Source organism: Hemiscyllium ocellatum, chromosome 34, assembly GCF_020745735.1.
Source record: "Hemiscyllium ocellatum isolate sHemOce1 chromosome 34, sHemOce1.pat.X.cur, whole genome shotgun sequence".
NCBI lineage: Eukaryota > Metazoa > Chordata > Chondrichthyes > Orectolobiformes > Hemiscylliidae > Hemiscyllium > Hemiscyllium ocellatum.
Window position 1 is genome coordinate 32,620,928 of NC_083434.1, and position 16,224 is coordinate 32,637,151.

Sequence of the window (16,224 nt, forward strand, 5' to 3'; positions counted from 1 at the left end):
ATGATTGGTCATAGCCGACCAAAACTGAGAGGGAGTTGAATCCTATAGTCTCGCAACTGGTACAGAAAAAAAAGCCACTAAAAAGAGAGGTAATATGCAGGGAAAAACAAGGGGGTGCAGTCATTAAGGCAAACTTTACAGTCCTGTGGAGAAAGTGAGGATTGCTGATGCTGGAGATCAGAGTCAAAAAGTGTGGTGCTGGAAAAGCACAGCAGGTCAGGCAGCATCTGCAGAGTGGGAGGATCGACATTTTGAGCTTAAGCTTCATCAGGCATCAGGTGGGCACAGCTATCCTGAGATCCAAATACCCTGAGTGAACTTTTCCACCTTTCTCTCACTCTCTTTCCCTATTTTTAACCCAATATCTTACCTCCACTGCTAACCTTTTGGCTTGTTTATCAGGTTTAACTGCCAGCTTAGGGGGATTTTGAGGTAATAGTCCAGGTAGTTAGTGGTTTTAAGCATTTGTATCATTACAGTCCTTAGGATTTTGTAAAGGATGTTTTGTTAGTAATAAATAGTTATTGCAGTTTTACATAAGACAGTGTCACAAGGCTTCACATGAGGTCCACTGAAGATGTTATCTAGTAAGGTAACAAAACGTCTGGAAATGAACCTTTCAGCTCAGCGAGCAAACCTACATCCAGTGTCCGAAGTCTTTATGATAAGTAAAGCTCAGGGGCAGCAAATTGAGGGACAGGTCAACTGGAAGACGTTATTGCAATAACTTCACAAAACTTCCATCACATGTTATGGTCCTGCGGTTCTCCATTTGGTGGTTGTCATGTTGTTGATTCATGACAAGGGGGCCCTTGTCTATGATATGGAACAGTTCGACATCAAAAGTGACACAGGAACTACTGTCTGGAAAGTAGAAACTTCTGGCACTGAGTTTTTTGATGTATGAAATGGCCACAGAAATGGAAGTATCTAAGCCAGCTTGGGACTAACAGAAATCTTTGTTGATACACTGAAGGGATGAAATAGAAAGGATGTGTCAAAAGCTGCAGGAGATATAGGGTTAGCAATTCCAACAAAAACACAAGTCCAAGTGAAGCAACGGAACTGAGGTTGGTAGTGTGAGGGAACGGTAGAGTTGAGTCACTACGATAAGGAAATTATAATGGGAAGCTTAGGAAAGAAGAGAAGAGAGAACACACCATAGAAAGCATTCCATCTAGTTGCATCACAGCTTGGGAAGGCACCTGCTCCACCCAAGACCACAAGAAACTACAGAGAGTTGTGAATGCAATCCAGTCCATCACGAAAACTAGCCTTCCATCCATTGATTCCATCTGCACTTCCTGTTGCCTTGGGAAAGCAGCCAACATAATCAAAGACCCTTCCCAGACTGGGTGTATTCTCTTCCACCCTCTTCCATCAGGCAGAATATAAACAAGGTTCGAACACATCCCATCAGATTCAAGGAAAGCTTCTTCCCCATTATTATGAGACTTTTGATTGGACCTCTCATTTATTGGAGTTGATCTTTCTCTGCACCTTCCCTGTAGCTGTAACATTATATTCTGCATTCTGTTTTGTAACCCTGATATAATTAAGTGAGGTAGGCTTTGTCTGGTTAGCACACAAAACGTTTTGCTGTATCACAGTACGTGTGATAATAATAAACCAAATTAAAAAAAAAATAACAGCACTAAGAAAAATGGAGCTGGAGGTTGAAGCCAGAGAGAAAGAGAAAGAAGTTAAAGTGAGCAGAGATTAGGCTCAAAGCTATGGCAAGGACAAACATAGAGAATCCTGGATGGAAGCTCAATTTTGTGCCAAGAAAATGTTCAAAGTAGTCCAGACACTGCAAGATTTGAGGATAAAAATGTGGAAGTGTTCTTCCTATCTCTGTAAAAAGTAGTGATCTAGATGGAGTTCCCTCAAGACTTCTAGACTTTGCCTCTAGAGCAAAGTTAATGGAAAAGGACAAGCTGTGATTGCATCTTTGTCAGAGGAGTACACAAGAGTTTATGAGAGTGTTGAATAGTGTTTATTACTTAGTAGGAAAGTACCTTCTCAATTGTATAAAGGAGCATAAATGCAAATTGTAGCTTCCACCAACACGCAAATCTCTTATAGTTGAAAAGCAAGATTGTCAAAGGGAACCTGTGTTGTTTGCTTGTGCCTCCTGAGTTTAAGTCTGATGAAGTGATAAAGTGCAGTGAGTGGAATAAATATAGAGGACAGTATGACCAAGAAAGCACAGATAAATTCCACCCAACCCGTGTATTCCTTTTCTTCCTTCTTTGGGAACTCCACCTGTTGGTTTAACATAAATAATTAGAAAAGCATTCATGTATTTTTGAAAACGTTACTTTGTCAGAAACAGCAAGCTAAATGAGCTATCATGCCAACTCCCTTTGTTAACCTGGGCCATTTTTTCTTTTAAGTTCAATGCCCTAACCTTTCCTCATGTCCCTCAATTCCTTTGCACATTTCAAATCTCGGTTATTTGCATCTACACTCAGTATAGAATCACAGAAGGTAACTGCAATAAAAAAGGCCAGTTGCCCCATCATATCTGTCCTCCCTCACTGCAAGAGCAGCTCACCCATTCTCATTCCCCTCATCCTGCCAATTTATTCTTGAGTCCTCATCTGAAGATTCGTTTTTCTTTAGAATTTGTTTTATCACTGGTGTAGTTGGAATTTTAATCATGAACCCTTACCCCTCTAGTGCCAGTAAGAATTATTCACCATTTGCATGCTAATCCCCTACTTATTTTAGGCACCACAATCAGACTCCACTGAGGTCAAGGTACAATAACCAAGATTAAAAACTGAGGTTACTCCATCTCGTCATTAACTATCTCTGATTTCTTTCCAAATAAAGGTCAAATTGCCATCATCCTTCCAGACCACAGGGCTGCTGTCTCATTAGAGAGAGATGACTGGTGGCAGTTCAACTGGGGGGGGGGGGGGAGGGGGTCACCATGCCTCAGGTGAGGGAGGGGTTGAGGAGAATTCTTCATGGTAACCTCAGCTGGTTTAGGAATGGAACACGAGCCATTGTTATCACTTTGCTTTACCAAGTGACCATATATTCTCTGAGGCTAGGATTTCTCCTTTCTAGATCACTTACATTATCTTCAATCAGTTCAGAACTCGATGCGTACAATCTTTCCACTGCTGTGTTCTTAAGAACGGGGGATCTTGATCTGATTGGCATTCTAATTAATTAGGAACAGTCAAGGACTCACTTAGAACCATAGAATCGGGCCCGGGTGTCCTTGGAGAAGGAACACGCGGTGTCCACCAACACCCTGGAGTTGTTCAGGGAGAGGTGGGCGCCGCAGGGAGTGGAGTGCATCATTTCCCCCTCCAACGCTATTTTGATTTAGTCCTTGCCCTCCCCTTCACTGTTTTGATCGCACAGCATTGCCCTTTGATGTGAAGGGCACTGCTTGTCACAGGCCACTCGGGTGTTTTCCTACTTTTCCTGGTGGTGGAAATTGAATAAAGATTTGTACACCTTGTGTCTCACTGTGTCTCACACCTGCACACACGCACCATGGGTGCTGGGGATAAAAATAATAAGCACTACCGCAGTTAGGCGGTAGTGTGCGGGAAATTAAAAAAAAATATATATAAAAAAATTAAAACCAGGTGAGCATTGCCAAAAAATAAATTGGACTAAAAAAAATAGAACCATAGAATCCGTATAGTTTAGAAGCAAGCCATCTGGCCCATCAAGTCCACACCGGCCCTGAAGGGAGCATCACACTTAGACCCAACTCTGTCCCCCTATCCCTGGAACCCTGCATTTCCTATGGCTATCCCATCTAATCTGCAATTCAGCATGGCCAATCCACCCAACCTGTGCATCTTTGGACTGTGGGAGGAAACCCACACAGTCACGAGGAGATTATGCAAACTGCACGTAGAATCGAACCTGGATCCCTGCTGCTATGAGGCAGCAGTGCTAACCCCCCACTGTGCCACCAAGCTGCCCACTTGGAGCAAAGATGCTCCATTATCAGGACAGTCCACCCCAACCCCTACCGCCCACCCTCTCCCCAAAAATGGCGAGTCATCAGGAACAGGGAGGTGGCATCCTGGGAGTAGGCTTCAAGCCACATGAATGCAAAGACCACAGCCTGGCCTTCAGCATTCCTGTGGAAGGGATGCCTGTCAATATTGTGTCACTAATGGATGTGCCTCTTCTGAATTTTCAATTCTGAGACAAACCTCCATTTTTGAATGCTTGCCTTTCTGCCTTACCAGTGCATTCTCTCTCTCTCTCTCTCTCTCTCTCTCTCTGCTGTCATCTGGCCATTACCACAGTCCCTCCCTCTCTCAGCCCTCGAACGTAGAGCCTGCTTGTTGTTTGTAACAGGACAGTGACCCAACTGGTCACCTCCCAGGAGACCCCCTGACTCACACAGGACTGGGATCTACAATTGCCCCAATTTCTGAAAATTTTCAGACAATTCCCCCCATTACTACTGCAGGCATTGACCTGTTTTTCAATTCAGTGGTTCACTTAATGTAACCTATGATCTCATTTAACTTGTTGAATCAGCAATCTGACATTTCCCTACACAACTACTTGAAGTCTTAATCCATTTGTTGTCTTTCCCCTCCTTCTGTCCTTCCCATGTCCTTAATGATGGCAGACCCTTCAATCACCTCCGAGGGACTTGCCAGAACTTGAGACCCTGACCCCCATTCCATTTGGATTACTACATTCAATTCTGGTCTCTGCTATGGGAAGGATGCTGTTAAACGTCAAGGGTTCAGAAAAGATTGACAAGGGTCCTGGCAGGATTGGAGGGTTTGAGCTATAGGGATAGGATGATTCGGCTGGGGTTATTTTCTCTGGAGTGTCAGAGGCTGAAGGGGTGACCTTATAAAGATTTGTAAAATCATGATTTATAGATACCTGTGTTGGACTGTGGTGTACAAAGTTAAAAATCACACAACACCAGGTTATACTTCAACAGGTTTAATTGGAAGCACTAGCTTTCAGAACACTGCTCCTTCATCAGGTGGTTGTGCATAGCTACGGTGAACAGCAAAGGTCTTTTCCCCAGGGTCAGGGAGTCCAAAACTAGATGGTGTCAGTTTAAAGTGAGAGGGGAAAGTTTTAAAAGGGACCTAAGGGATAAGGTTTTCATGCAGAGGGAGGTGCATGAATGGAATGAACTGCCAGAGGAAGTGGTGGAGGCTGGTACAATTACAGCATTTAAAAGTCACCTGTATGGGTATATCAATAGGAAGGGTTTAGAGAGATATGGGCCATGTGCTGGTAAATGGGACTAGATTAATTTAGGGTACCTGGTTGGCATGGACGAGTTGGACCAAAGGATCTGTTTCCATGCTGCACATCTCTATGACTGTAACTCTCCTCTTCATTAGCTGCTTTTAAAAGCTGTGCTTTTAATCATGTTTTGATCACCTCCATTAACATGGCCCAGTATTTGTCCTGTATCCATTTATATTTCTCAATCCTATGAAAGGCTGCTAAACATTTTCCCAATATTGCATATAAGCATTAGTTGCTATTATGTATTATTTTCACAGTTCAATGCATGGTCTGTGTCATACTGCCTGCAAGAATGAGGGAGGTTGATAGATTTATAGATTTCTTTGACAAGGGAAGGATGTCTGTCTATCAAGGAAAACTATGGACATTAATATAAACAACCAGGCAGAAGGATTCATTGAATGGCTTTTTCAAAGAGCTAGTATAGTCACTATGGGGAGAATGGACCTCCTTCCCTGCTTTAAGATCCACTGACTGTGCTGAATTTGATCTGAGCAATCTGCATACCTGCAGAACATGGAAAAAACTTTGTTTGTTAAAACAAGGAGTCTCAAATCTTATCAATACAAATGATTGCTGATCCTGAAATGCTAATTCAGAAGCCTTTGGTGTAGACCCAGGACAACAATTTGAGGATGTTAGGAAGGGAAAGGAGGTTAAACATGAGCTGGTCATTGAAGATAATGGTTTTGCTTTGGGTTTGAGGAACAGGATGTTAATCGGTGTCTTGCAAAGAGAAGGGTTGACAGTTGAACCCTAGCACCACTAACAATGTGGACTGAAATCACGAAGGTGAGTGAACAGAGGTTTAGTGGGAAGGGGTTTGAAGTAGCAGGAAGAATTTCCAAAGTAAGAAGTAAGCTTTGAAAGGGTAAGTGAGAGAATCTACAGGGTCCTAATAAAACTGGAAAGGATGTGACAGGTTGGGGATAGGTCTCAATTTTAGAGAAAAATATTCATAAATTGTTCCCAAGTATTGCTAACCATCACCATTTGATCAGGAGTGTGAGAATATACATTAGACTATCGACAAAGCGAGGTGACCCAACATTACCCTGATGTAAATTCCAATTGCTTCTTTGAAATCATTGACGTTATATCACCCAAAGTATCATGGATTGGAATGATGGAATATGTTTGGTTTTGTTTACAGAAGTGCAGCTTCCAAATTGATCTGTGAGGAGCACAAGGGCAGCAGATGCATGGCAATACCATCACCTGCAAGTTCCCCTCCAAGCTACTCACCATCCCTATCCTTCAATGTTCCTGGGTCAGAATGCTGGAACTCCTTCCCACCATGCATTGTGACAGTTCCAGCAAATGGCTCACCACCACTTTTTGAAGGGACGATTAGGGGCGGGCAATCAATACTGAATTCAGCAGCCTTGCCCACGTCCCCATGAACAAATTTAAAATAATAACTGAACTTACTGTAGCTGTACAGCATGGAAATAGACCCATCAGTCCAACCCATCCATGCTGAACAGATATCCTAAATTAATCTAGTCCCAATTGCCAGCACTTGACCAATATCCCTCTAAACCATTCCTATTCATAAAACTAATCAGATGCATTTTAATATTGTAATTGTACCAGCCTTCACCATTTCCTCTGGCAGGTCATTCCAACATGCACCACAGTCTGCATGGAAAAGTTGCCCTTTAGGTCCCTTTTAGGTCTTTCTCCTCTGACCCTAAATCTGTGCCTTCTAGTTCTGGATTCTCCCACCCCAGGGAAAAGACCTTGTCTATTCACCCTATCCATGCCATCTCATGATTTTATAAACCTCTACAAGGTCACCCCTCAACCTCAGATGCTCCAGGGAAAACAGTCCCAATCAATTCAGCCTCTCCCTATAGCTCAAACCCTCCAACCCTGGCAACACCCCTGTAAATCTTTTCTGAACCCTTTTAACAAACATCCTTCCGATAGGAGGGAGACCAGAATTGAACACAGTATTCCAAAAGTGGCCTCACCAACGTCCTATACAGCCGCAACATGGCATCCTAACTCTTAATGCACTGATCAATAAAGACAAGAAGAAAGTTTTCTTGGAGATATTAAATAAAATACTCAGGCTGTATCTCAATAGGCAAGGTACATACGTAATTAGGATCCCAGGCCTCATACGACAGGTGAGATTGAATTTCAGTTGCAACAAAGGTCACAAAGACTGAAAGCAACAGTAAAGGGCTGATAAATCTCCAGGCCACTTGCCAGTAAAAGTTCGGTCGTCGACCAGTCATAAACTCCAAATCATCACAGAATCTGAGAAGAGAGAGGGTATAATTTTCCCGACATGTTTGGTACAATTTCAAATAAATGGCTTATTCTGTTCTCTCTCTGTACATTTGATAATCCAACGTAGCCAATTCAGTGAGATATAGTTTTTGCAATTATCTTGCCCTGCACGGTGAGGTGTAACCCACATTACCAACATTGGTTGATTTGGTTTCAGGAGAGAAAGGACACAACAATGTAAGCATTAGGAGGAGGAGTAGACCATCCGGCCTGTTGAACTTCTTCTGTCATTCAATATCATCATGGCTGACTTCACCTCTAATTTCTTGCATACTCCCAGTATTTTTTGATTCTCTGAGAGACCAAAACTCTGTCTCAACCTCTTCAATATACTCAATGGTGGAGAATTCCAAAGATGCACACTTTGAGTGAATTCATTTTCTTCATCTTGGTTCTAAATGATTAACCCCTTCTCCAGGGACCATTCCATTTGTTTTCGATTCTCTCAAATAGCAGACACAATCACTCAGCATCTAACTAGTCAAACGCCTACAGAATTTAGCATGGCATGATGGCTCAGTGGTTAGCACTACTGCTTCATAGTGTCAGGGACCTGAGTTTGATTCCATCCTTGGGTAACTGTCATTGTGGAGTTTGCATGTTCTCCCCGTGGTTATGTAAGTTTCATTTTGCACTTGGTTTCCTCCCAAGGATGTGCAGGTTAGGTGGATTGGCTTTGGCAACTTTTTTTAAGATTAGATTCCCTACAGTGTGGAAACAAGTCCACACCGACCTCCAAAGAGTAACCCACCCAGACCCATTCCTTCTGCCTAATGCACCGAACACTATGGGCAATTTCCCATGGCCAATTCACCTGACCTGCACATCTTTGGATGATGGGAGCACACTGAAGCACCCAGACACAGGGAGAATGTGAAAACTCCATAAAGAGATTTGCCCAAGGCTGGAATCAAAACTGGCGCTGTGAGGCAGCAGTGCTAACCACTGTGCCACTGAGCCACTCTTGTAGTATCCAGCGATGTGCAGGCTAGGTGAGGTAGCCATTGGAAACACTGGGTTATGGGGATAGTCATCTTGCATGGATCTGGTGGGGATGCTCTTTGGAAGGTCAATGCAGACTTGATGAGCCAACTGGCCTCTTTCTGCACTGGAGGTATTCTAGAGCCTTGTATGTCTCAATGCCATGGCTGGAAATAAGAACTACAAGGAGGAGAGAGTGTTGTGATTCTTAGATGATTGGGCCGGCAGTTTAATCTACAATAATCTGCCTGGGAAACCAGTATTTGTCACTTATTTTATGGGATGCCTCCTTGTTTTCTGAGGGAGGTTATCGGCCTAAATTACAGAATGCTGGAGGCAAGCCTCCAATCCTTTGTGGATACAGAATGCTGCCAAATTTATTTAAAATTGCAACTGTTTGAGAAATGGAAGAAACTGGCCAATAATTTTAATGTAAGTGGTAGGGAATTTTTTAGAAATGAGAATCCGGCCTGTTTGATGACCATGGACTTGTAAACAATAACTAGTGTGGACTTGTTGAGCAGAAATTGTGTCTGATGAACTAAATAGAGGTTTTTTCTATTAGGTGATGTGGACAGAGTAGCTGATATTGATTTCTAAAGGTATTTGGTAAAACAATCAGACATTAAGCTTGTTAGCAAAGCTGAAGTCAACGGGATCAAAGGAAAAATAGAAGAATGAGTTGACAAATTGGCAAGGAAATAGGAAACAGAGAGTTGTGGTGAATCGTCGTTTAACAGTCAGTGGAGGCATATACTCTGTCTCCCTATGATTCAATACCAGGACCGCTCCTGTTTCTGATATCGATCAATGAGTTGGACTTGGAAGTCGAGGACATGTTGTGATATTGGGAGATGGCATACAACTTGAAAGTGGAGTAAGCACTGAGGAGAATGGTAATAAAACCCATTGGCTGATGGGATGGATGGATATATGGAAGATGAAACTCAGTGCAGAAAAGTGTGTAAGAGAGATAATGGAAACATTTTGGACTCCCTGCTTTGGAGAGATGTTGTTCAACTTGAAAGGGTGCAGAAAAGATTTACAAGGATATTACCAGCATTGGGGAGTTTGAGTTATAAGGAGCAGCTGAATAGACTGGGGCTGTTTTCACTATAGCATCGAAGGCTGAGGGGTGAACTTATAGAGATTTATAAAATCACGAGGATAGGGTGAATAGCCAGGTCTTTTCCCCAGGCCAGGGGAGTCCAAAACTAGAGAACGTAGGTTTAAGGTGAGAAGGGAAAGATTTAAAAGGGATCTAAGGGGCAACTTTTTCACGCAGAGGGTGGTGCATGCATGGAATGAGCTGCCAGAGGAAGTGGTAGAGGCTGGTACAATTACAATGTTTAAAAGGCATCTGGATGAGTATATGCATAGGAAGGGTTTAGAGGGATATGGGCCAAGTGCTGGCAAATGGGAGCAGATTAATTTAGGATATCTGGTTGGCATGGACAAGTTGGACTGATGGGTCTGTTTCTGTGCTGTACAGCTCTGTGATTATAAATGGTACAACGTTAACGTGGTTGCTGGATTATAGAGAGTTCAGACAATACATAACCTATTGAGGACACCAGGACAGTTTCATAAAACAGTTAATAAATCCAATGGGATTTTAGCCCTTATAAGTCAAGGTAGAGAGTACAAAAGCCTGAAAATTAGGTTAATCTCATATAAAACATCAGTTTAGCTTAGGCTGGAGCCCAATAGTGGGCACCAAATTTTAGGAAGGATGTTTCTGGAGAGACTATGGATCCAGGTGTAAGGGATTGCTGTCATTGATAGACTGGAGAAGCTGGGGCTGTTATTTTCCTTAGAGCAGAAAAGGCCAAGGATTCATGATTTTAAATATACAAATGAGAACTTTGCATGCAGATTAGCAATAGGGAAAGGCCATTCCACCCCTTGAGTCTGCTCTGCTGGTCAATAAGATCATGACTTGATCTGTCTGTGTTTTGAATTCCACATTACCATCAACTCCCAATAATCTTTGTTTCCCTTGGCTAACAGAACTCTTTAAACCCTGCATTAAAAATATTTGATAACCCTGCCTCCTTGAGAGAGAGAGAGAGAGAGAGAGAGAGAGAGAGAGAAGATTCCAAATATCACAACACTCTCAGGGAAGAGAAACACACTCCTCATCTCTGTCCTGAAAAGGTGAAACCTAATTTTAAAAGTCAAAATTAGTGTAGTGCTGGAAAAGCACACAGGTCAGGTAGCATCCAAGGTTGAAAATGTGTTGCTGGTTAAAGCACAGCAGGTCAGGCAGCATCCAAGGAACAGGAAATTCGACGTTTCGGGCCAGAGCCCTTCATCAGGAATTGACCTGGGGGGTGCAGTGAGAGTGAGACTCACTGAAATCCTTGTAGAGGGAGGAAGAGAGCTTCTTCAAGGAAGGCATCCTTGCAAGAGGATTCGCAGTAGGTTAAAATCTTCGAGTAAAAAGTGAGGTCTGCAGATGCTGGAGATCAGAGCTGAAAATGTGTTGCTGGTTAAAGCACAGCAGGTCAGGCAGCATCCAAGGAACAGGAAATTCGACGTTTCGGGCCAGAGCCCTTCATCAGGAATGAAGCATCCAAGGAACAGGAAAATTGAGGTCTTGGGCATAAACCCTTCATCAGGAAACTTTCTTCATTAGGAGACTTCCTGATGAAAGGCTTATGCTCGTAACGTCGATTCTCCTGCTCCTTGGATGCTGCCTGACCTGCTGTGCTTTTCCAGCACCATACTCTCGACTCTGATCTCTAACATCTGCAATTCTCACTTTCTCCTGCTTAGAAGGAGGATATGTTACAGTGTGACATTCCTAACAACCTACTGTTGGATGAATCAAGGGCTTCAGAAGCTAACAAGGTTTAAGCAACTGATAGTTAAATGATATTATTGTGACATTTAATCCAGCGAGAGCTGTTTAAGGGGAATGGGATTAAATTTCCGATTTAAAAAAATTAAAGATCACTGTTTGGAAACACCGTCTGAAAGAAGTGGTAAATAGTGACAAGTAGGTTTGTTACTTACTTACGAAACCCATAAACATAAATCACCCCAATCAGCTCAAAGAAGGCAACGATCAGAAGAGGCAGAGCAGTTCCATAATTGTCAAAAATTGTCAGCCAGTAACTCCCAGATGCTGTTGTGAAAGTAAGTGCTACTGAAAAGCATATCAGGCATATTATGGCTAAAGAAAACATAAAAACAAGAGTTGATTAGAACATACATTGCCGAAACATTTTCTTAGCAATGTTCTTGAGGTAGCAAAACAACTAAGTGTTAAAAAAATGTACAGGCTTAACCTGGGTGAGTGTTTCCTCCACGTTAAAGGAATTGAGAAGCAGAAGTCAACAAGTCTAAAGTGCTTTGGAAACGAAGCAATTGCACGGTTTTTCATGCATCAAGTAGTTAGGGTCTGGAATTGTGCTGGAGGCACATTCCGTTGAGGACATCGAATGTTCATTTTAAATGGAAACAGTGACAGAGTTATGGGAAGAGTCAGTGCAGAGTTGATGGGCTGAATGGCCTCCTTCTGTACCCTCACAATTCTGTGAAACTTCAGTGAAAAAGCTGAAAAAATGACGTAAATGGTTTCCATGGTTGAAATTCATCCCTAAGGAGTCATTGTAGCTGAGTTATAACTTTTTTAGGAATGTAGAGTACAGCTGGACACATCCCCACCCTCCTCTAGGTAAGAGGAAGATTTGCACTGGTTGGGATTGTAATAGAAATGCTGGTTAAAGTGAACAGTATTGTAATTTTGCTGATGAGAAAAATCTTCAGGAAGTAGAAGGTATTTTTCACCTCAGCATAAAGGTCCAAGAGCGGTGTGAAACTAGGCCTCAGGCCTCAGTAACTGTTGGCCTGCCAGCCTCTACAAGGAGTCCGTCCTTTTGAAGGCCATTAGTGTCAAGTCCTTTCTCCTTGTTAGCTGTGGCCTGACGGTCGGTCTTCAGCAGTGAGATGGAGTGGTGAAAAGGGAAAGGGGCAAGGGAGAGGGAGACCACAAGGCTGTATACTTCCTAAGCATTATTTCATGAATGAAAGTGCATCTGTGTCACACATTTTGATGTGTAAGACCACACTGGACCTGAACCATGTTCCCTTGAGCACTCAGTTGTCAAGATGGATGGAATTTGTGAATCCTAATATGGAGTGGGTTTGAGATGGCTCTCACATATGAGGTAATTGGCAGCAATGGAAGAAGGCAAAGTTGACCATAAGTTTAAATAAGAATCCTCTGACAAAATAGAAATGGTGAAAGTGAGAATATTTCAGCTCTGTCAGAAATAAGACCATTCAGCAACATGTAGGTTGACAGGAAGATACTGTAGGAGGAGATAGGTTCACATTCATACACAGATTGTGGCAGATTTGCTAAATGCCCTGTATGTCTTCGGGCTATATCTTCAATAGAGGTCAGGGAGAATTCCTGTGGACAGGTGGCTAGCATATGTTATTCCGATATTTAAGAAAGAGGTCAAATTACAGCCAAGGAACTACAATGGCATCAATTCTCCCTCTTCCTCTGGGAAGATGTTTGAAGGGATTCTAAGGGATGCCATGGGAATAAGAAGGGACCTTTGGAAATGCACAAAATGGATTGTGTAAAAGAAAATCACTTCTCATGCAAAAAACTAGGTTTTATAATGCACAGATCACTCCAAAGATTCATGAATAAAGATGGAGATGTTGGAATTAAAGCTAAGAGGGTGCGAAAGTCATTCATGATGAACCAAAGGAGAGCATTCTGTCATGACACAGGCCTCTGGTTAGAATACTGGAGTACAGTATCCAGCTGTGGTTCCTCATAATGTGGGTTAAATAGAGGCCGTGGAAAAGGTTCAGAAGAAAGATTAGATTAGATTAGATTAGACTTACAGTGTGGAAACAGGCCCTTCGGCCCAACAAGTCCACACCGACCCGCCGAAGCGCAACCCACCCATACCCCTACATTTACCCCTTACCTAACACTACGGGCAATTTAGCATGGCCAATTCACCTGACCCGCACATCTTTGGACTGTGGGAGGAAACCGGAGCACCCGGAGGAAACCCACGCAGACACGGGGAGAATGTGCAAACTCCACACAGTCAGTCGCCTGAGTCGGGAATTGAACCCGGGTCTACAGGCGCTGTGAGGCAGCAGTGCTAACCACTGTGCCACCGTGCCGCCCATAGACATTAGAATGAATCCAAACTTAAAAAATGTTGTGTGAAGTTGACTTGTACTGAGTTCCATGAAATATTGAAAGGACCTGTAGATTATTCCAGTTTAACAGACAATAGAGAACCATGGCAGGGGATCTTAATGGACCCCTGGAACATCTCCCCACATGTTGGAAAGAAGCAACGCTACAAGATTAGGGCAGAGATTGCATCATAATGTCATTGAATGGTTTTACAGGCCACACTGTTCATGTAAATTGTGCAGTAAGAATAACCAATTACCTGAAATAATTTCTTTGGGAACACATTTTGGAAACACCTTTAGATCTAACAACGGAGTAAGAATGCCCACTACATTGCCAAACATGGAAGACAGTCCCAGGTTGAATAGCATGACGAAAAACAGAACCGCCCATATCTGGGATACAGGCATTCGAACAATCGCTTCAGTAAAAACTATAAAGGCAAGGCCAGTACCAGACGTACTCTGTACAGGAAAAGGAAGAAAAATAATATCAAACTTTTTATATCTTGCATGAACAAATCAACAAGAACAATGATTGATGACAAGCTTTGGTTGTTCCTTGCCCTAAGACAAACTATTTCCCAGGTGTGACACTCGTTTAATGTCCCAGACTTTGCGTGGCCCCTGATCAGGAGTTAACTTCAGCTGCTGTGGGGAGTGGCGACATGGAAGGACAAGTTCAACATGGTGAGAATTTTTTAAACTGCAAGGTTTTGTTTGCTGAACAAAAACCTACCTTTCCCTGGCCTTTATTTATTACAAAAGCAATTAGGCCTGTCCACTAGGCCACAGGCACTAAAGAGACACCCAAGGATTTAGAGGGGCCTTGACACTGTTTTCGTTCAGATCCTAATCTATGTTGCTGCTTAGCAACAGCACAATTCAGTCATGTGATCCCATTAGGGGTCATGATCCACTGTTTGGGAACCAGCTGCACTAAGACATATAGCAGTTCAGCTTTGAAAGGGTTGCTTTAATAAAGCAAGAAAACAAAGTTTATCTTTGCATTTCTTCACAGCGGTCTGTGCATTCACCTGCACAGTATTCTTCAATATCCTTCTGATAGCAAGGAGCTATTGCTGCAGACCTTATTTCAACTAAATTCTTATGAAGTTTGCATTTCTGGAGCGAAGGAGCTCTGACACTTTGATGGGATTCAGCATTTTTTTACTATATTCCTTATCCAGAGGCCACCCTAGTTAATACATTTGGATCCATGCTATAAGAGCATAAGATATAGGAGCAAAATTAGGCCATTCACCCCATTAGGTCTGCTCCATCATTCAATTATTTCTCAACCCCATTCTCTTGCCTTTTCCCCATAGTACTTGTTCCTCTTACTAAGCAAGAATCCATCTATTTCTGTCTTCAATACACTCAATGACATCACCTTCACAGCTTTTAGTGGCAATAAATTCCACAGAATAACCACCCTTTGGCTGAAGAAATTCTTTCTCATTTCCGTTCTGAAGGGTCATCCCTTCATTCTGGATCCTTGTCTCTCCTACTAATGGAGATATCTCCTCCAAGTCCACTCTGAGCAGGCCTCTCAATATTTTGTAAGTTTTAATGAGATCCTCTCTCATCCTTCTAAACTCCGAGTATAGACCTTGAGTCCTCAACCACTCCTCATATGATAAGCCCTGTATTCCTGGGATCATTCTTGTGAACCTCCTCTAGATCCCCTCCAATGCCAACACATCCTTCCTAAGGTATGGGGCCTAAAATTGCTCACAATATTCCAAGTGTGGACTGACCAGAGCCTATACAGCTTCAGCAGTACATCTCTGCTCTTGTATTCTTGCCCTCTCAAAATGAATACATATTGCATCTGCCTTCCTAATTGCTAGCTGAACCTGCATGTTAGCCTTGAGAGAATCCTGAAACCAGTCTCTGGTTGTGCCTCATATTTCTGAAGTCTTTCTCTTTTTAGGAAATAGTCTCCACTCTTCCTGCCAAAGTGCATAACCTCACACTTTCCCAAATTGTATTCTATCTGCAACCTCTTGCTCTCCTAGCCTGTCTACGTCCTTTCGCAACCTGCCCACTTCCTCAACACCACCTGTCGATCCATCTATCTTTATGTTATCTGCAACCGTAGCAACAATGCCCTCAGGTCATTCAGATCATTAATGTATAACGTGAATAATTGTGGTCCCAACAGTGAGGTGTGCAGAGCTCCCCAAGTCAACGGCTACCATCTGAAAAATACCCCTTTATCGCCACTCTCTTCATTCTGCCAGTTAGCCAATCTTCTGTCCATGCAAGTGCCTTGCCCCTAATACCATGGTTTTCATTTTATTTAACAGTCTCCTGTCTGGCACCTTGTCAAAACCCTTTGAGAAATCCAATTAGATCACATCCACTTACTCTCCATTATCTAACGTACTCATTACCTCCTCAAAGAATTCTATCAGATTTGTCAGGCATGACCTCCCCATGATGAAACCATGCTGACTCTGCTCTAGTTTACTGTGTGCTTTAAGT

At 42.7% G+C, this 16,224-nt stretch overlaps 1 protein-coding gene across 1 annotated transcript in view; it reads right to left on the bottom strand.

The window, feature by feature from the left end:
- Positions 1-2,033: 2,033 nt before the first annotated feature.
- The window catches only part of LOC132832162 (sodium-dependent neutral amino acid transporter B(0)AT3-like), a 56,442-nt gene continuing 42,251 nt past the window's right edge, over positions 2,034-16,224 (bottom strand). The window contains exons 9-12 of the mRNA XM_060849910.1: positions 13,995-14,199; positions 11,572-11,731; positions 7,377-7,539; positions 2,034-2,265 (exon numbers count right to left, since the gene is read on the bottom strand). Coding sequence (XP_060705893.1) covers positions 2,080-2,265; positions 7,377-7,539; positions 11,572-11,731; positions 13,995-14,199 — 714 coding nt within the window. The 3' untranslated portion in view covers positions 2,034-2,079. The remainder of the gene's footprint in view (positions 2,266-7,376; positions 7,540-11,571; positions 11,732-13,994; positions 14,200-16,224) is intronic.